A 22,216-nucleotide genomic window follows, 5' to 3' on the forward strand; every position below is an offset into this window, starting at 1 on the left:
TTAGTGGATTTTGTCTTCTACATTTGTAAATTCTATAAATATATGTTTATACATATATATATTTATAGTACAATTTTGTATTTTGCAACTGCTTCTGAGTTTAATTTAGACTTATTATTAAGGAAGTACTTGCTCAAAATATAGCTGAAAAATATCTCAGTTTTTACAGTTTTTTTATAAACAAACAACTTGAAAATTTTGTAACTTAAAATTTTACATATACAATAAAATAGTAAAGACATTGGAGTGAAAGAAGTGTTGATTTTTAAAATTTCGAGAGGCGTAACATGTTACACCGTGCTTCAAAGGATTAGCCGTATACAAACATATAGGTTCTAAGATATTAACCAACAAAAATTTTAATTAGTTTAAAAATTATTTACAAACGACCGATTATCTTAAATATAACATCTGACAATGAATACCGCTCTTAAGGCAGTTAGCAAAACGATGAACTTGCTAGAGCTTGCTCCAAGTTCTAGTTCTGAGAAACATGTAGCCAATCAACTGACAGCTTTTACGTTTCATTGGCTACACATTTCTCGGAACTAGAAACGGACAAACACAGTTCTTGGATCGTGGACACAAGGCTTAAGGCGTTTTCATCAGTCAGATCTTATGTTTAAGATTGGTCAACTATTAACTGGAGCTTAATCGATTCTCTGTCTCTCCTTGAGATAACAATATAGAAAAAGATGGAGAGTTGACTAGCCTATGGCCAACAGCTGATAAGAAAATAAAAATCCGGGCCTTATGTGATAAGATACCGTTTGATAGTATCTCGTTTGTGATGATAACGTATATATGACCGGTATTCAGTTAGATCTTGTATTCAAGACCGTTTTAAGATCATCTTTAGATACTCCGTAGGGAATAAAATATTCCACACATAGAATCTGACTGAATAGTGGCCTTGGACGTCGGTCTGCTAATCGTTTTAACCAGTTCTAGTTGTAAAGCAACGTGATGATGGTATATATCAGTCATGTATAACCTCGTTCTCATGTTCACTCTGTTCGTCTTTATTCGTTTAATATCCCAGTTAGCAAAATGTTAGCAGATTGGCATCAGATTCATCAGAAACCCACACCATAGCCATCTGCGTCCGCATTTGGCTCTTGTTTGGGCAACAGAAGGCTTGTTTTCTGTTGCTACACTGGTGAACTAAATTGGAGTAAGACAGGTATAGGTTTTTCATTCGAGCTTATTGCACTAGTTCACCAGTGCAGCAATAGAAAAACAAGCCTAGAGTCTGTAAAACACACGCTGTCGACAGATTGTTGGTAGAAACCGAGCAGGTCCAGTTATGTCAGTAGATTTCATTGTATTTCTGCTGACATACTGGCAACATGTCGAATATATCAGTTCCTGCATGCAGTCTGTAGTCTTTCTGCCTTCAAAATTTATAGTGCGCATTTGACGAAATCTGTTATGACAGATTTGACTATCTGGGTATTATATTGTATTTAATGTCCTCGTATACCTACTTTTGTACATATTTTTTAATTAATTTCTTTTTGTACTTAAACCACATTGTCTTACTTCTTCAAGTTTGTGACAAGAATGAAAAGTTATTTTACATTTAAGGAGGAGGAGAAGAGAGAAATACCGTCGACGTTAAGAAAGCTCTTAGCGGTTGATGCTTATTTGACTAACGTGTTCGTTAACTGGGCGGAGCAGGTTTCACTTTTGAGACAACTAAAAGCATACCACCGGGCCTTAGACGTGAGAGATTATTTATTTTATTTATTAAATGTGAAAATAATATAAACTACGTACACACATTCTTTTCCACTTACTATTATTTTCTCTAGATATCCTGCCATAGCGTAGCGTGGCTAGTAACTGATCTTATGTTGATCTGGGTTTTTAACAACTCAAATTTATATCAGATACAAGTTAATCTTTTAATAGGTATATTCAAGATAAAGCTTATAATGACATATGTTGTCGCTTTTAAAAATTATGTTAAAAGACAAAAATGATTTTTAGGTCTGATGCTTGATATTATTTTAGTTGTTATACTAAAAGCAATAGCAAGAAGGAGACGACCTACAATTGATGGCAATCTTGTTCCCGAGAAAGATTCTTTTCCTTCCGGTCACTCGACTCGTACAGCATTTATCACATATTTTTTTATTAATCTATGCCATGTACCCGTAATATGTATAGTATTTTTGTTAGCATGGTCCTTTTCGGTATGCGTGTCTAGATTGTTGGTGAGGAAACAATATATAATCGACATTTTAGCAGGAATAGTTTTTGGCATATTCCAAGGTTTGCTAGTAGGATACGTATACCTGGAGCAAGAGACTTGCGCGAGTTTAGTTTGGTGGATTACAGAGGAAAAAATATCCGGAGCTGAATACGATGTTTGAATATATTGTTATTGCTTATGCAAAATAAATAATACACTTTGTTTTTGTTTTTATCGAGGCTATGGTTATAATAATTTGCAAAATATGGAATAAATATTTTTAATAAATGGAAAATATTTAAATATCACGAATGAAGGCTGAAATTTCGCCCAGGGATAGTAAAAGATTGGTTGAAACGTTTATTGTTCCATTTTAAAAAGTGGAGGTGACCTTCATATTTGTTTTGGCGCCTCCACCTAGAAAAAAAACCGGCCAAAATACGTGCCTCTCGAAATCCTAAACTTTTGGCTGAAACATGTTTTTTTATTTTGCCTTAGATATTTAGGCGTCGCTCAATTTATTCAAAAGTAAATGATAGACACGACAAGTCAATTGAAAGGAAAGCATTACAAATATTTTTTTTATTATATAGCAAAATCGTTTTGAAACGAGTATTTTTTTTAACATTGCCCTTCTTTATTTCTTGTGCTCTTTATTTCCTTCTTGATTAACAAAATCGTTCATTTTTTTTTACATATCTGCATTTCTCAAGTTCTTTTTTTCCATATTACCAGCACATTTTATATGGTACCTATTCTGTGAACAGATTATATAAAATTCTCGTAATCGAAACGACAGATGCGAATATTCAATCTCCCTCTTTCTTTTCCCCACAAGCTCATAACTTTACATATTAGCCACTGACTACATTGCATTACGTGCAGTGTAACGACTCACGAGTTACGATAACGTTGAACGCTGACAGTGATAGATCCAGAATAATTTATTGACACAGACCATTGATATCGAACCATTTCTTTAACTGTAGTCCTTATAATCTCTGTAGAATGTCCCGCTACTTGGACTGTACATCCTGAAATGTTAATGAGTATCGTGTCTATACATCTACACATGATAGCCTGCAATGATATTGGTACGGTCGCATGAACAGTCTTCAATTAATAATGCAAACGTTTGCCAAGATACTATATGGCTCTCTCACAAGCCTACTTATACGTTCCAATATGTGATACCTAAACTAATTGCCATGTGTTTCTAGAATGTCTACACACTTTGCGTACGGACATACAAGCGGTTTTTCCCTTTTCTACGCATTACGTGTTTGTAGGTGTTACTTCAGTAAATATCAATCAGTCGTTAAAAGCGCTTGAAGCAAAATACTCAGGGTAGAATTACAAGATTTTCGTCTTTTCTCGTTAATACAAATAGGATACATTGATACGCACTTAATTAAAATTATTATTAGATGCGAAAAACTGTATACCAAAATTGCCGTAAAACAATCACACTGACATAGCGCACGCGTCGGAAATACAGATGCCAAATTTCGCATGAAAGAAATCTGTGGTAGGACTTGTGTTCTAAAACAATCCGTAGAAAATTCCTCAACGTGTCACATCACTCACCCCATTTTATTCCTATAACAGAACCGCTGCTTTTTGACGCATCACCTCAATGCAATCATTGTGAAATTTCCCCCTTTTGGATGATGCAATTATTACATAATATTTGAGACATTTTCCTATCGGCATATACATATTTTTCTATCTACTATTTTATTATGTTGTAATGTGGTCTCCGTTTACGAAGCAGTACATACTTATTAATCAATACTATAATGAGAAATCCACGAATACGACCGCCAAATATATAAATAAATAGTTATCCTGATGAAAATATTTTACTGAAAGTGGATATAATAAAGTTTTGCTGAAATCTATTTGACAATTTCGCTTAATTGATCCCGTTTCATTATCATTTCGTTAATATTTCAGTAACAATTTCATGAAAAATCAAATTTTTATTAATTTTTATTTCATTAAGTTTTTAATTATTTTTTAATAGTGTATAAGTATACTAATATGGTATACTTTAACTTTTCTTATATTTCACAATGTTACACTGAATTTTATAAGGAAAATTATGATTTATTTTAAGGTATATTCAATAATTTTGCAATAACTTTTATTTTGTTTTTCATCAATTTCATGATATAATACTTTCAGCAAACTATTTCCATCCTAGATTTTTCCTTCCTAGATAATTTTAGCTACATACTCAGAGAAGCAAAATCAAGTTTAGCGATAACTCAGATTAATCTGCTCCATCCTAAGTTTCTCCCTCCCTCCCCCTTCCCCGCACACCGGAGAAAGAATAATGAGAAAGATCACTACATATTAGCCGGATCGTTTCACCACAAGGGTGAATGGTAAAACTTGAGATCTAAGTGGCCGTGTTGATTGGTACCAGTAGCCACTTCCTGGCTGCACGACGGTGACGGCTTCACGTTCTTCTCCGCCTTCTCGGCCTCCAGCAGGACAGGGACGAAAGGCTTGGTCTGATTGTCTGGTACGACGGGCGTCGGGACAGTATTCATCTCAAGGCTACGTTGTTTCTGCTCTTCCTCGGAGTAGATGCTCAGGGAGCGCGGCCGCTCCAGTTTCAGTGGTGGTGGTGGTAGCGGCGCGCTGCCGCTGTCGCCGTTGCTGAAAAATCAACTTGCTCATCAAGTCGCGACAAATTGGTGATGTGAGCAAGTGATATACGATCAGCAGCAATATGCAATCACACACGTCTCTCTGTCCTGTCAGTCTCGAGTTCGTGCCGATCTGTTCACGTGGATATTCTCTAGATGAAGATTTTCCTTCGTTCATCGGACCCTGATAATGTAAAACTAAAAAGAAAATTCTAACAGAAATGTATAAACACATGGCACGATTTTGTTTTGTCATAAGTTAAAAGAAACGATTGGGAGATTAAGAAAAAGGAAAGTATAGATCATGACGAACATACATATATAAAGTTCATGGTGGACCTGCGTGAAACATAGTTTTCCAATTTCCAGAATCAGTCTCTTGGAATTAAATACATTGTTTTGACTCTTTTTTTTCTTTTGGGTTTCTCATGTCTAACAAGTAACAATCTAATACACATCCGGCGTGTGTGTGTGTGTAAAACATTAAAACAAGTCAAATATTAAGATTGACGGTGACCTGTCAAAATCTTATGAACAACACAATTTCAAAATAGCAATTCTTATATACAGTAATATGTACAAAAGTCCATTTCGTACAATCGTATGCATAAGCTATAGAATGTTGCTTAATTATGGAAACAGAACACTCAAATAAAATTTTCACTGCTCCTATTCAAATAAATATCAAGTTTGGCAAATTATACAACTAATATAAAAAGTATACACCCACTAAACACTAACCAACAATTACATAACATTAATAACTATAAGTTCCACTCAACAATATAAATGTAATATGTTGTACATACATGTTGTACATAACGGTGTTGAGGAAATTATAATATTAATGCTATGTAACTATTAGTTGTGGTATTTGAGTAATTGACTTGCAATTATTACGATTATTCATGCATCGATAGAATTTACTCTTTCGCAAATGAGTAACTTCCTTGATTTTTCCGATATTTATACAAATAATTTTCAAAATAAGGCCAAAGCTATTTCGCCAAGATTATTTTTCAAAATACTTGCACATTTAGGATTGCATCTTGATGTTTTAGATTATGAATAAAAGTTAAAAACGAAAACCTCAATCTTTCGCGTGTACAAAAGTTGAAGAATATCAGGATTCCTGCACGGCTTCGTGTCACCTTGGTCAAAGGGAAAGTAAATGTGATTATGTGCGCAGCAAATTAGCAAATAAAACTTTATTAATTCATAAATATAAATGCTACTAATTACGTACAAACTTACAAACTACAATATACACAGAGCGCGTTAAATAAATAGAATGTACAAAGTTTCACACTCATAAATTATATAAATTAAGCTGGAATGTGCGTGCATGCGTGCGTACGTATAAACAAATATTGATTTCTAAATATATCGAAAAAGAAGAAAGTTCTTTTAAATTTTCTACACTTCGCTATCTCTTTCATTTCTTTTTATAAGTGGAACTAATCCATATTTACATATTGCGATATTACAAATGTTCTCTATATGTATAGTGCGTTTTAGTAACCTTCTTATTATACATATATTAGTATAATTATATTATTTAAATTATAATCATTGCTTTATGTGACCTATTACGTATACAATATCATGTATAACATTATTAATATACGCAAGTCAACAAGTTTCACTGTATAACAATTAACTGTATAATTAATTTAATGGTTTATCTACGTACGGAGAGAGGAATATGTATAGTGGAAGTAATTTCTTTGAAGAGAGTCGTATAACTTTGACGTAAATTGTACAAATTTTAAACATATGTGTATCATCAATCAGTTAATATAACGTGACGAATTAAAGAGGATTAGTTTTATTCCACACATTTTTAACATTAGAAAAATGACAAACACAACATATTAGTATTATCACAAGAATAAATAATAAAATTTATTTTAAAATATTTGGAAATATTGATGAATTACACGGTCAATTTTATACTATTTTTCTTATTTAAAACACCAAATTTATAAAATTCGAGTTCCGTTTGAAATTCATAGGATCTGAAATCTAAGATTTGAACAACTGAGATAAAAGATTTATTTGCCTACGTATATCCTGGCAAGAGATAGCATTTATGCATTTATATTGTTTTGGCAAACTGTCTCTTTCTTTCTCTTTCTAAGACAATTGAGCATTATACATATATCGTTATATGTTTAGTTAATTTACCGACTAACTGGACGTTTCAATATTACAGGTAAGAAAATAAAATCGATAGTCATTGACGCGAAACATTATCACAACGAATTATTTGAAGTATTTTGAATTATTTAAAAAGCTTTAGATATTGAGCACACACTTTAGTAAGATTAGTTAAAGCTTCGGTGGTGATTGTTACAAGGAAAAACATTTGTCTACGGTGCAACAAGGCAAAAATAAATATAAATGCAGGCTACACGTACTTTCATAATTTTTCTCTCACAGTTCCGCTATTTAAAATGCGTTACGTCCACTGAGTATCATTTTGTTATCATTTTGCTACCATTTTGCTTTTTATGACTAAAAATTTCTGAGTTTCTTAAAAATTAAATTTGTTGCGTAACACACACATAAGCACACACACACACACACACACACACAAGCACACACACACAAACACACACAACCATGAGAGAGAATAGCCTTTCAAAATATCACAACCAAAAGAATATTATTGCACATAACAATATCTCTTTCCTGTGCAATACTATTATTACGCATAATAATCTTCAATTAAATATGAAGGAAAATTATAAGATAAGCACAGTTTGCAGACTCAGACTGGATCATCTCAACGATCATTGCGTAAATTATACTCACCCTGTATGCTCGGCTGATTGACCAAGCATCGCTGTGTTATGGATAATCTAGAAGAAAGCGTTAATTTATATAATTAGTCATGTTATGCTACATGTTACAAGAAAAGAATACTGAAAGCTTGAAAGATAATCAAGTTTGTACAGTTAGTTTCCAAGTATGCAACAACATTAGATTTCAAACAAAGACAATTTCTACAAATATCCATATCTTGCCAATAAGACATTTTTTACACTTGATTAAGAAATAATAAATATTGTCTGTGTAGGACATATGTATAGATCTCTCTCCCTCCCCCCACTCTCTCCTTCCTTCGCTTCCTTCTCCGTAATACACCTCGAAATAATTTACTGAAACTATTGTGAAATGGATGTGGCCAGTAAAATAAAAATTATTAAAAAATTAGTAAATGTATCTCAAAATAAATCATAATATTTCTTATGAGGCTTAATATACAATATACTGTTAAATATAAGGGAAATTAAAATAGACTTTGAGTTGAAAAATAATAAAAATATTATGATATATTAGATATCAAATTTACTAAATTCAACTATGTTACTTTTTAATAAGAAAATCTTGAAATATTATTGAACTTTTACAGAAATATTAATGAAATAATGAAACGGAGTCAATTAAGAGAGAGAGTTTCAAATACATTTTAACAAAATTTTGTTACATGTATTTTCAGTAAAATATTTCCACTAAGGACATTACAATTTAACAAAAGTAGACATATTCATGCGACAACTACTATAAAGGAAACACGGCAGCAATTTAGAAAAGGATTCCAGCTACTTCTTTATGTTGTTGTACTCACATTTGCCATAGAACAAGGCGGTCGCGCAGCGGCATATCTACCGAATGTGCTACGCGAAACGGATGCCGTGTACGGTATACCGTTGAGACTGAAAAGCGATATATCATTTTCTTCTGTACAACTGCAAACGGCTTTATGACTCGCATCTGTCGTCTTGTAGTCGCACAATGTTCGACTTGACGCACCTACCTAGCACCGTTCCTTCCGTTGTCGTTGTTGCCCGACATACTGTCGTCCAAGTTCGCTCTAGGAGGTAGGCTATATCTATTGCTCTTCACGTCTCGGCTTTCTGCAAACACGAAAACGACGATAAGTGATAATCACACACGCAGAATATGTGATGCAAAAACAAAAGCCCACTCAAGTAAATATATTCCAATGTTCCTGAATTTCAGATTAGAGATTCTTTCAGTGTAACTTATAGATAGATAACAATTTGTTCACTTTAGCTTACAGCCAAGAAGTGGGACTTGGTTTACAATTTAAAACATATATTATACATTCGTCCTTTTCCATTCCTGTTTTACAGATTCTTACATAAACCTATTTCTTAAATCCTATATAATTCAATACGAAATTAATTTATTCCATTGTTTTGCGTCATTTTGTTTAGTAACGACTTGCGAAGTTGATGACGTTTTTCGAGAATTTCGAAAAAGTGTTTAAAAAATATTTTAGAAGCACATTTTTCATCATCTTTCTGATATGTAAATTAGAAAAATTTGTTTTTGTTCGCTTCGTTTTCTCTTCTCTTTATATAAAACACCAACTACTGGATTCAATCAATTTTTAAGTAGCCATTTTGCCCTATTGGTGCTATTCATTGTTTTGCAATCGCATTTTCTTTTTAATATTTAGTGCTCTATTTTCTGGCGAATAAAGCGCCCATCGATTTCTCAAGACCGTATTATCAACAAAATTAAAGTGGCTGTACATAATTAGCATAAATGTGACTCAACCAGCGACTCAGCGTATAGAGAACTTGATCGATCGCAGGTATAATCGAAGCATGAATCGTCCTTAGCACGGCATTGGCCGCGATTTGACTCTCCCCAAGCCAGTGTGTTGCCAATGTTAATTGGGATGCGAGTGACTCACCTCGTAGGGCAATCCAACCTTCAGAATCAGATCGACAATGTCTGACCTTGCGTAGATAGACACCTTGAAGCTCAGCGAGAGAGCACCGATTGTATCACGGGAGAAGGGGGGGAAGAATTGAATCAGTTATTTCAGAGAGAAAGAGTACAAGCTCTGCACAGAAAGTAAAAACTTTCAGAGGAGAGAAGAATATCGGTCTTTTTTTTTACATTTATTTATCAACCATCGTTACTATACTTGGCACTTCAGAATCTCGTGTCGATGAATTCATGGAATTAATCGCGCTATAGCGCTTATCATGCTTCTGATAACGAGACCGACTGGTATACCGATTCTGCAGAAATAATCGACGAAGTCTTAACGTGAGACCTATCTTTGACCGCGTATATTATCGCAATTTATCGTTCACCGGAAATAACTGTTCCAGTTTCTTGTAAGAGAAACGAAGCATTCCATACGGTGCTCTTTTTCATAATGAAGCGCTAACGTCATTTTAATGTAATTTCACTTTGCTTCAATATTCTTTTGTAAGATTCTTTATCATAAACGTTTGCAAGCACAAAAAAGATTATACATGTGTCAGGAATATAATAAAACCTGGCAAACAATTTTCTATATAAAAACATGTATGTGTGTTGTATATGCATGTGAATATTTTCTTTTTAAGGTGGCTCCTGCATATAAACCGATCAAAAGTAGGAAAATTTGAAATTTAAGTATGTTTGTAGTTGTAAATTTTGTCTATTAGTACGCGAAATTTCAGACCCGGTCGCCGATGATATAAAAGAAAGAAAAAATATTAAGTTGTACTTTTTAACATCCCAGTAGACACCCATGTCATATTACATCTACAATATTGATATTATGTAACTACCCAGAAACTATTTTGCACGCAAACATCTAGTATTATGACGACGCACTGGGATAGGATGTTGCTTGCGTTATTGAGCCATTTTCGTATGTGAGTTGTTAGATATTTGCACGCAAAACATGAGTTAACCACTTGCGTGCAAAAGCACAGACTAAACATATCTTACGTGCATAACGTACATTACGTAAATAATTACGTACCGTCATCAAAGAATCCTTCAAAAACAACAAATTTATTGTTCTGCGGAATAATCTTCGAGAGTCCGTAGTATTTGTGTAGAAAAGCCAAGAACTTGTCCGACGGTCGATCGATTGCCAATTTCACTGGTCTAATGTTCTCCTCCTATGAATAAAAATATTAATTTTATCACAAATACAATAATATAAAAATATATTAATGTAAAAATATACGAATAAGGGAAGGAGATAAAATAAATAGCTTGAAAATAAATATTCACATTATTGCAGTCTTACAATTAATCTGGGACTTGACATAGTTACTTACAATTAATTGTTTTCACGAAACTGATCATAATTTTGTATGTTGTTTTACAGCCCAATTAAAAGTCGCTATTAATTATAATAATATTATAATTGGCTAGGGAAAGATAAATGGAGCATCAGATTTACTCAATATTTTCTAAAAAAGAATAAAGGAAATGAACAAAGTAGTTATAGATTCTAGATTAGTAAAAAGAACCACTGTGACCAAGCTTTATTTTCTCAGTGCTGAATGTGAAATGTAAAAATTATCCTATGATCATTTCTTCCCACATAAATTGGATACCCTAAAAGAGCAAGATATTATCAGCTTTAGAGCAAAAAGAAAGATAAATTAAAGAATTTGATTATACATATATGTAGCACCTTTATACATGCGCACTTTTCTGAATGTCGCGATATTACTTCGCCAGACTTTTAAACATTCAAGTTTTTGACTATGCATGTACTATACGCGATTGTGGAAGAATGCAGCAGCGTAAATGTGATTAACTTTCATAGGTCAGACTTTCATACGCCACGCCACTGAACGTGATTAATCGCCCTTGATGCAAAACCGGGTTAATTTTCAAGTATCAGTCATTTCACGTAAAAGGAGTATGATTAGGAGAAAACGCCCGTCGGTGTACCACTAAACAAAGTGACGAACTATGCCGAAACAAAACGGACCGGACGAGTTCAGTCACCTTGCGAGTTACCTTCAAGCGTAACACCTGGCCGTCCTCCATGTATTGTGCACGATATAATGACCTTTTGTCACGCGTCTATTTAAGATCGGTCACGTTTTACGCGGATTCCGACCGCGACTCGCGAGAAAGTTGCAACGACCACGAAATAGCTTGTATACTAGAAAATTACAACCGCGCAAAAGATAAGAAAGTCCCAGGCACTTAAAGCGGGCATTTCGCCAAGTTTCAGATGGTATCAGCATTAATGCTAGAGAGAATTACATCGCGTTTCTGATTAGGCTTTTCTATTCGGCCTGTAAAACTGCACTATCGTCTTTAAAGGAGGAGAAGGACCAAGAGCGCTAAAAACTTATGAATATTATTTTATTCTCTATTCTGTGATAATTGACTCGAATAATTAAATAGTAAACGTATCGGCTTTAATAAGCCTTCTTCAGTCCAATTTTAAATGTCATATTGATATTAGTGAGACAATAATACAATAATTAAGATTTCCTCGTAACATATAAGAGTAAAAATAAGACATCATATTAGGGTGAATAACGAACATCAAGTAAACAAATAAAAATATAAGCGTAAATTAAAAACCTAAATATCAGAACAAACATCAACAAGAGGTTATAACAAAGAATAGGTAACAATAATTCCTGTATAAAATCTACATTTTTTAAATAAGAAGAATCGAGTTATGATGCTAAAGGATTGGTGTAAATTAAAGTCAATTGTTTAAGATGTAAATAAACGTTCTTCATTTGGAGGTGAGGATACACTGCAAAATATGTCCGCTCTAAATTCTGCGAAATTATAACGGAAAAAAGTGACTTTTTCCACTTTAAGTAAACGTGAAATTAAAGCGGAATTGCGTATACAGGACATTGTCCTAATAATAATGTAAAAAATATTGTAAAAAAGAAGTTTATGATTATTATCTTTAATACATGTGTAAGACACCGATGCTGTGTAACTCTGCAAAAAGTCTCGTTAACATATATACTCCAGCAGAGAAACTAAAATCAATTTCTACTATCATCAGAAATCGTTATCTGTCTGTATGTATCTCACACGTTGATGACGTACACTGTTGGATACGTAAATAATTATGACCTCGTACTTTCGAATGACTCATAGTGTGAGGTGTGAGTGAAGGGATATAAGCACATCTAATATGACGCGAGTTTAGTTGAGTTTCAGGTTTTATTCCATTCGGTACTAATCGATGTTATTTAGTGAAATCCTACACACAGTCGAGTACGACAATACGCGAGTTTACTTTGTGACCGTGCACATTTTTTCTTATTGTTTTAAATCTTATTGTGAAAAATTTCTTACTGTGTTAAAAACTGAAAACTCACCTAGAGAAATAACATATTATATTATACCATAAAATATATTAATATACACCCGACATATATAATTCATTTTTAATTAAACGTTTGTAAAACATCTGTAACTTTTTCAAAATTCTTCATGCGATAAAGGCGTAGAATATTTTACTTAAATAATCAATCTGGATTTAAAAACTCTATGTAAAAGCAATATGGGAAAAATTATTGAATTATTTTTATGAATTCTTGATGGAGACAAGAAAATTATATTAAATGTAATAACCTGGAAGCATGTTATTTGTAGAAAATTAAGTTTCAGATTTATTACGAACTATATTGTGCGCACAAAGAAATCTGATGTTCTAGATAAGATTCCGTCGAGCGAAAAAATAAAGAATGGTTGCCTTCTTTCGTTACAGTTCTCTGCACTTGTCCTCACATGACACCGATTTCAGGGTTTTGAGTCCTCGAGCGGAACGATAAACGGTTTATAGAATTTCCAGTTTTTCTCTTTGTTAGACGCATGTACATAAGTATATGTTATACTTTACTTAAAAAAATTATTTCTCCCTGAAATTTTCTTTCAAAAGTAATTATTAATTTTAACTTCTTTGTACTTGTGTTGCTTTTCAATTCGCGTAGATGCGTTTATCGTGTATTTTTCTTAAATAATATAAATTGCCACGTTGTGCATCTATATTTAAAGTACTACGGTTAATAAAAAAAATTAATAACAAATATCTTGCATTTATTAACATACCAGTACTTATTCATTTTTAATTAATTTTCGTTTAAGTATATTGCATATTAAAGATGATTTTTACGTGCTAGGAAAGTACATTGCAACAAAATTATTTATTCGAAGTGAATGTTGCCAGTTTGTTGCGTAGATATCATTCATTTTCTTTTCTGTCGCTGCGTAACTGCAATTGCAACGGTCAAGCCTCTGTTTCGCATGGAGCTAAATCGTGATCGCGCGCGACGCCTTCTGCTTCCCCGCAGGAAGTAATTACGCGCCTCATACCGGCGCATCGAAGATTTGTCTTTGAACGAGGAAGTTCGGGCATCGTGCAACGGAAACTCTCTCTCTTCACGTGAGAACGGCCCGTTTCTCGCGGTCTCATTAACATACAATTATCAAGAGAGAATGCTACATCAATTAAATTGGTTACTTTCTGGCAAACTTCTTAAAAATGGCAACGGTGGAAATATTTCATTCTATTTTACGTAATAAAACAATTAATCGCAGCATAATAACGTAAAGATACCAAGTTACGGTATTTACAATAATTAAATCCTGCAGGACTAATCTTCATCACGTGTTTAATTATTCATTAACACTCGCTTGCGTGAAATATTATTCAGACTTCTAATCGCACACAGAGGTACACTTTTTCCCTCAGATATAATCTCAAGGAGGGATTTCGAGATTATCGTGTATTTTTCTACTTTTAATTTGTTTTGCATTAACTACAATTTTATTAATTATAATTATTACCGATCAAAGTTCCTTAATTATATCTATATTCGTAATTGTAATGCTTCTGAATTGTGTATACGTGTTGATTTAAACTTATCCATACAGGCGGTTCTTCACCGACGAAGTTAATCCGAGGTTAATGTGTTAAAATTAAAAATTGGAAAATAAGCGTACGCTGAACTTACAGATAACATGTGTTGATAGAGAATATTGCCCAGACCCATACGCTGTCGCGACTCGTGCACGTAGAAATCCAGGATGCATCTCGCCTGCAGCTGATAATGCTCCCCTGTCTCGCCGAACAGAAACAGATTCTTCGATCCCGTTTTCAATAATCCCACCACGCTACCGAGTCCGCTGTAAAATCAAGTATACGCCATTTTATGCAAGGAATGAATCACAGTCTCTAGCGAGACAACTTTGGAGGACGCTATATTACGTCGTCATCTTAACGATCACCAAGTGTTGCGTAATATCTTATATATATGTATGATCTGATCTTGTATCTTATAAGCGTTTTCATCGCAGAATATAATAATTCTTTACAAACAGTTGAAAAACACAGGGTTTTCAACATTTAACTCCGTGGTAGCAAGGTACAAAAGTCTAATGTTATGTACGGATTAATTTTCATATCTCAATATAAACAATTGTAATTTAGAACTTGATCAGAATGTTATAATCTCAACATTACAATCTAAACAGATGGAACGGAAACGCGTTTGTCTTCCTTGATATTCTCGTTGGAAGAGAATCAAATGAAATTGATCAAGGTATTTGTTTAGACAAAGGATGGTTTAATAATTCTATATATATTGTGAAAGTATTATATTGCTTAATTAGATAATCTTAAAGGCGAATTATCCAGATGGAAAGAAAACTCATGCCGACAATTTTAAAGAATATCTGCCGAATGTAACAATAATAAAAACTCTTTTATTTTTCATGATTTTGATGGAAATTTTTAAAATTTTTATTAAGAACTTTAAAACAATTTGAGGAAGACGGTGAAACTTTGAACACGGTGTTGTTTACACAGACGATAGACCTAAATTATAAATAAATATTCAAGTAATAGATATTGCATTGTAAGTGAATTTATCCAAATAAAGAAAAAGCTTACTTGTTTGCGTCATTATCTACGAGCAAATAAATCGTGTGATCCGTGTCGTGGAGTTTAAGGGCGCTAGTGATAGGCTTAGTGAGTCCTTGGGCCCTCGCCGATGCCTTGCCCATATCGTCCAGTATTCTGCTCAACAATCTCTGAAATTCGCTGAAAACAGAAGATATTTATTAGTCACTTACATTTATATTTGCGGAACAACCAAATAAGTCGAACACAGAATGATTCGCATTAGCAGATTTAAATGTACATATGTGGTGATGTACATTTACGCCTTACATAAATCACACGCCAGAAACTTCTTTTCTATACATTTATTTTTATAACGCACTCAATTGGGAAAATATAATCCAATTAACACTCTCAGAAGTGAATCTCTGAGAAGATTCTGAACATTAAAATATTAAGAATTAAGCGGACATTGAGAATTTCATTTCTGATCAAAATTGTTGAAGTATATTGAATAACTGTTGTCGATACCTTTTAAAGTAAATAGCGATAAAATAGTGAGCAAAAAATAATGTCTCGATCGAGCATTGCTGTTTTTTAACGCTGTACTACGCAGGCAGCGATTTATCGCTGAAATAGCACGAAACAGACACGTTCTACTTTCCTTTTGCCTCATCTTAACATTTTATGCTGTAAGCGTCATTCTCGTGGATCTATGCTAATTAATTCCAGACAGCAAAATTAATTTCGATCAGGAATTTAGGACAAAACGCTTTTCAAAACTAGCGGAAAGTAGCGTGAGTAAGTATAGAAAAAGCAGGAAGTACATTTATTATTAGAAGAAAGTATCCAGATAAACTTTTATGTCAACGTAATTTCTTTTTACATTAAATAAGGAGAATAATCAAAAACTTTATCTTTAAATACCGCTCATAATTGCATAAAATTGACGCAATTATTCAAAATAATAATATGAATTATTTATTTAAAAAAATTTGATTTATAAGAGATAAGATAGAACATTTTTTATGCATTCAATAACCCGTGATATTAAATAAATTGTAAAACTGTATACTTTCATATTTGAGATTCGACTTGAGTTATACAAAATGACACGTTAGAAAATTAGATGCATGCAATTCGTATCACTTTAATGATTCCTCATGTAACACATCATTCGGTTACAAACGGTGACCTGATTCACGTTTTGGCCGAGCGCCAATCCGCTTAAAATACAGAAGGAGTTAATTTATTCTATCGGTATTATATCTTCTTCTATGGTCATTGTGCTATAGGCGCAAAATGTGATGGATTGCAGACGATGACGTGAGTAATCACCAAGTATGAAAAGCTGCATTGCGAAATCTACCGCTCTTGAAGACATGAAAATTCACGGAAGTATCTTACATAAGACGCCCACTTTTAACAACAGACTGTTTAATTTCATAATCCATTTTCTTATCGTTAGTTTTTAATTTACGAACAGATATCGAGGCTTTTTTCAAGCTGTAAGTTGTATGCGTATATGTGTAAGAATTTATTATATACATAAAATTGAATAATTGTGTCTCAAACCATTTAGAAGAAGAGTTTTTATACATTTAGAAGAAATATTATTGTGTAATTTTAACTATTTAAAAAATGGTACTTTTCTCCACGACCATTTTGTGTGTTACATGATAAACCGAAAAAAATTCTTTGACTCAAATATCCATCTTCAATTTAACACTTAATTGGTTGATATACTGAGTCAAAATGATCCAGACTTCGACCTTGGCGTAAGATCAATTTTAAGTGTGCTTAAAAATGATACCACTGGCATCATTTAGTGGTAATTTTTATTTTTCGTCATTTTTATAAGAATTGTTTTCAGCATGATGTTACTTTAACATTAAGTTGTCATAATAAAAATATATTCCTCAAAGTTTGAAGCTTGTGCCATAATTTTTTCCAGCAATATAATGAAATGCCCCAAGGAAGATATAAATATTTTTTAGACATTTTCTTCATCATTTAATCTTAATGTCGACTAGATACGTTACGTCTCTCTCAACATCGTTACTCTGGTTATATCTGACAATGTCATTGACGCTGGAAACATTGCACGTTGCTTCCATAAAAACGAAGGATCAAGGTAATCAAGAAAGTAAGATATATCGATCAACCTCGCACCTTAAAGGAGTGTACATAGATTACTGGCGCTTCTTGTTCTAATATCGTATCTTTTCTCTACATTTGAAATTACTGACCGAAATAATTTACCACGTATATATTAAATATTACGAGCGAGAACTATTAATCACATTTAACGAGAGCAATTTGTGCACATGAGAGGCATTAGTAGAGCTTGCAAAATACTTAAAGAATGGTCATACTTTAATGAGATTATAAATTACAATATATAGCTTGCAATTTACGTCAACTAATGAACTATAATTCACCACCCATGCAGAAATAATAGTACTTTCTAATCGACAATAAAATAATAAATGAGTATAAGTAAGTATGCAACATAAAATGTTGCTACAGAGACAATTTTATAATTTTATCATCTTTTCTGAGAAAGAATTGGTCTTATTAGTATTAATATACTAATGCTATGGAAAAGTTATCATTACGTGACTTAATAATTTGTGGTTTCGTCTTATAAATCAATACAACAGGTTTTAATATATAGTTCAGTCGGTACATCACGATCCTACGCGTTATCTCCCTTTGCACATCGTATAAATATATCTCAGTTAAATAGCTGCAATTTTGTGTAATTTTCTAACGTATTATATATCAAGATGTTATACGAAATGAATGCCACATTGCACGTTGCTTCACGATATTTAATGGTTACTGTCGAGGGGTAAACCGCTAGGGGCATTGTGGTGTACAAATTTGCGGCATTACTGGGCATTACTAGGCACTTTTTGGGCATTAATTTGGGCACTAGGTCTTGCTGGGGCATCATAAAGATAAATAAGATAAAATAATAAGATAAAGTAATGCCCACTGGGCATCAGTGGGCATTGGTGTACATGATTTTGGTCAGCGGTTTACCCCTCGGTTGTTGTGGTTATTGTTAAGTCTTTCCTTTTTACACAATTATATACACAATATTATTAACATTACATGATGTTATTAGTATTTTAAATTTTTAGTGCTCCGTCCAGCATTAATATAAATAAAATTTCAAATTTCAATCGGCCCCAGCCGGCCACATTTATTGAATACGCTTTCGCAACGTTTCGACCGTTCGCCAAATTGTGGCTGTAATTTCATTTGACAAACTCCGTAACAAGGTAGACAATCTTTCCGCGATACTGTACAATTCGTATATACTTCTCGCGTAAACTGTATGTAAAACATTCACTCCTAGATCTCACTTGATAAGGACCTAAACCGAAGAATCGAAACGTTGTGAAAGCGTATTCAATAAATGTGGCCAGCTGAGATTCGATTGAAATTTGAAATTTTATTTATATCGATACTGGCAATCTGATGAAATATACCATTTCAACATTAATATGTTTAGAACCTGAACAACTGTTAGATGCACATATTTACATTTGCATCTTAACGCGATTAAGATCTTAATGTAATTCGCAAGATCGCGCGGTCTTTCAAGACGACTATTTCCGATACAAGAGTATAAAAGGAGATTGGAAAAGGGCGATTCCGCGCTAATATCGGGATAGCAATCAATTTTGTGGAGTATATGCTGACGTGTAATCATTGTGTCCACTACTCCCGTTAAGGAGGGCAGGCGGTCTGAGACTGGGCTTTCCGTATATAATAGATAGATAATGAGAGACAAATCTCTCGTGAAGAGAAACCAGCGACTTCTATAGAACCATTTCGTCATAGACTTCCGCGAGCGTCGCGAGTCACTGCCCAAGAATTCGATGGAGATTGTTGCAAGTGAACTGCGAGTTCCTTGAACCGAGAATCTACGGTATATACAGAAGCTCGTTCGACTTTACTGTTTAAAAATACTCATTTATTTCACAAAGTTTCTCATTAATCCGCGAACTTTCTTTCACGATGAAAAATTCTCGGAAAGAGTCGGTGTTCTACCATCCGCTCCTCATTTAGAGAGATAATTGCATTAATTATCCTTTAATGGTGTTGGTAAATTATCCGAGATGTGTACTATAAATTACGATAAAATTTTATATCGTCAAAAATTAACGAATGGACACCATGTGCCCTTAAGAAGTAATTTATTACGAAAGTGAAGCTCACGGTATATCACAATTTCGCAACAAACGAACGAATTGAACAAATGTTGAAGTGCGGAATCTTATCTAGACTTTATCGCGAGAATCGCTTGTGCGATATATCTTGACCTAAATCTTAATTAACAGAATAACGTAAAGTTACAGAGCTCTCTGCGTGCAATTTCTCAATATCCCGCCCTGGCTTTCCACCAGCTACGTAAACATTCCGCAATCATTATGCCACGATGGCAAAGAAGATGTCAGCGACATTCGTTTAACAGGACAATCACATAAATTTCTCGTATCAGTTGTGAATCCCGCTGTAAAAAATTGCAAATTTAATTGATAACGAATTAATAAGTGACGTCACGTCGACGATATTACATGCAAATTGCTCAATAAGTGTAATACGACAGAGGAGAAAGAAAATAACGTGGATAACAATATCTCTGCTCGTCAATAGCTCGTGCCATTCCCCTAGCGAGTTTGTACAGGATACGTTACATATCCTATATAAATTTGCTAGGGGAATGGAGCGAATTATTGACGAGCGGTGCACCTACATGACAGTGGCACGGATTGGAGGCAATGAAGTGATGCAAATTATATCAACAACAAAATTGTGTTTCCCAGAAAAGCAGCCGACTTTCCGTGTCATCAATAGCGACAGCTTTGCGCCTGTATACGTGTCCATTGTATATATTGTATTGTGACCAGTGATCCAGACTTCACTACACCACTTTCACGCGTTGTAGTATTCTTTTCGCTCTGTTCCTCGTCGTTCACAAGATACGCAATGTATCAACATCTTCGAACATTACTTGAGACGGCTCGAAACACCCCTGCGCGCACGCGCTATGTATGTGCGTTTTACGTTTCCGTCTATACGTTTGTACTTTTTTTTTTGTAATAAATGTACTCTCTAAAATTTGTGGAGTGAAAATACCGCCGTGGAGCGAAATGTTTACTCCATTGGAGTTAATATTCACTCTGTTGGAGCAAATAAATAGGGTGAACATTTCACTCCACGGCAGTATTTTCACTCCACAAATTTTAGAGAGTACACGGAAATAAATGTCAGCAATATATTAATGCGTGCGCTCTACCTGTTTCCAGATTGGCGATATAATTATTTCTAAAAGTACAGAAAATCGATATTAGTCGCGAGATCGCGGAACGGGCGTGTGTATAAAAATGGATCGGCGCCGCGTAGCGCGAATTAACGGGTTACGCGGGGGCTATTTTGGAATTCTGCGCCCCGGTACTCACTTCAGCTCGCGCCGATCGCCCTTGAAGTTCTCCGGCACCAGGTTATGCGTGACCTTGTTGATCTTTCTGGGCAAGAGTTTATTCACGTTGAACTTGAACTCCATTTTAACGAGATGACGGGGGCGTGGGGGTCCCCTTGCCTGTCACCGTGTCACAAATCGCGCTCGCTCGTGCCCGTCGCGCGTACGCACCACGTTTCCCGCTTATCCACGCTCCGCGTCTGTCCTGTCCCGGCGGATGATCGCGAGACTCGCCGTTTTCACGACTACGGGCGCGACAGCGGAGCTCGCCTTGAATATGGCTGTGGTTCGCGCACCCTTTCGCGGCAACTTCACTTCGTGTTGTTGATTGTCACGTGAACATCGATCGGGTTTTCTCTCTCTCTCTCTCTCTCTCTCTCCCCCTCTCCTCCCCTTCTTTCTCGCGCTCCCGGTACTGCGAGCAGCGCGAGCTCCTGTCACTGACTCCGCAGAATCTCGCTCGAGTCTCGTATTGACACCTTCGCGCGGCACCTCCGGTCGTCACGTGGGTGCCGCTACCGACAGTTACCGTCCCGCTCTCGTCTATTTCCCAATCGTCCTACGTTCCAAAACTTAGCTCGTCTCGTTCCGAAATTATTCCCTCAGCGCAACGAGAGACGCGGAGAGGGGGAGGGGGAAGGGCGCGATTGCATCTCGTCTACATCACGGTATATTCCGAAACGACGACGCTCCGGCTCGACACGGGAGAGCGACGCGCGCGAGAGCCGCGGAGCTCCGTGGGATCGATCGCCTCTCGATGGCGCAAAGCCCCCGCACACCAGCCACACGGTGCTCGCGCTCGCTTGACGGCTCACGGCTCACGGCCGACTGATAGCTATCGCCGCTGCTCGCGTGTGCCAAGCACGAGGATGCGACCTCCGCGTCCCTCCTTCGCGGGAAAGCGACCGGTGGATTCAATGCCTCGCGCGTACACGTTCGTTCGAATGTCCGAACAGCGAGTATTTCCGCCAAGCGGCGCTTCAAGACGGACAGTCAACCGAATAACGAGACAAACGAGATAGCGGATAATTGCAATGAAAATTGGCGCGATTTAGGGCCGATTGTTCCAAAACAACGGGTACTCGTTTCTCTCCTTCGAGGCTACGTTCAGAAACATCACCCCGAGTGCCCCCCCCAGTGTATCCTTTTATTCTCGCTTAGCGCACGGTGAGCAACAAAGATATACAGGGTGATTC

At 35.2% G+C, this 22,216-nt stretch overlaps 2 protein-coding genes across 3 annotated transcripts; one reads left to right on the top strand and one right to left on the bottom strand.

Moving 5' to 3' along the window:
• The first annotated feature begins 570 nt into the window (after positions 1–570).
• LOC105567304 (presqualene diphosphate phosphatase-like) lies at positions 571–2,986 on the top strand. 2 transcript variants are annotated; one of them, XM_012022074.1, is made up of 4 exons: positions 571–972; positions 1,588–1,725; positions 1,815–1,914; positions 1,993–2,986. In XM_012022074.1, exons 1-4 carry the CDS (start codon positions 967–969, stop codon positions 2,376–2,378), a joined length of 630 nt encoding a protein of 209 aa, XP_011877464.1. In that variant the 5' UTR covers positions 571–966; the 3' UTR covers positions 2,379–2,986. The 2 variants fall into 2 exon arrangements, with proteins under 2 accessions (XP_011877464.1, XP_011877463.1); XM_012022073.1 differs by lacking the exon at positions 571–972 and adding an exon at positions 979–1,452.
• On the bottom strand, positions 2,922–21,922 carry LOC105567303 (alpha-tubulin N-acetyltransferase-like). Its single transcript, XM_012022072.1, has 8 exons — positions 21,001–21,922; positions 15,575–15,724; positions 14,637–14,808; positions 10,658–10,799; positions 8,678–8,777; positions 8,489–8,576; positions 7,672–7,718; positions 2,922–4,864 (listed from the first exon to the last, which is right to left on the bottom strand). Exons 1-8 carry the CDS (start codon positions 21,102–21,104, stop codon positions 4,570–4,572), a joined length of 1,098 nt encoding a protein of 365 aa, XP_011877462.1. The 5' UTR covers positions 21,105–21,922; the 3' UTR covers positions 2,922–4,569.
• Positions 21,923–22,216: the final 294 nt, after the last annotated feature.

The sequence above is a fragment of the Vollenhovia emeryi genome, unplaced genomic scaffold, assembly GCF_000949405.1.
Source record: "Vollenhovia emeryi isolate VEMERY1.0 unplaced genomic scaffold, V.emery_V1.0 DF939139.1, whole genome shotgun sequence".
Classification (NCBI taxonomy): domain Eukaryota; kingdom Metazoa; phylum Arthropoda; class Insecta; order Hymenoptera; family Formicidae; genus Vollenhovia; species Vollenhovia emeryi.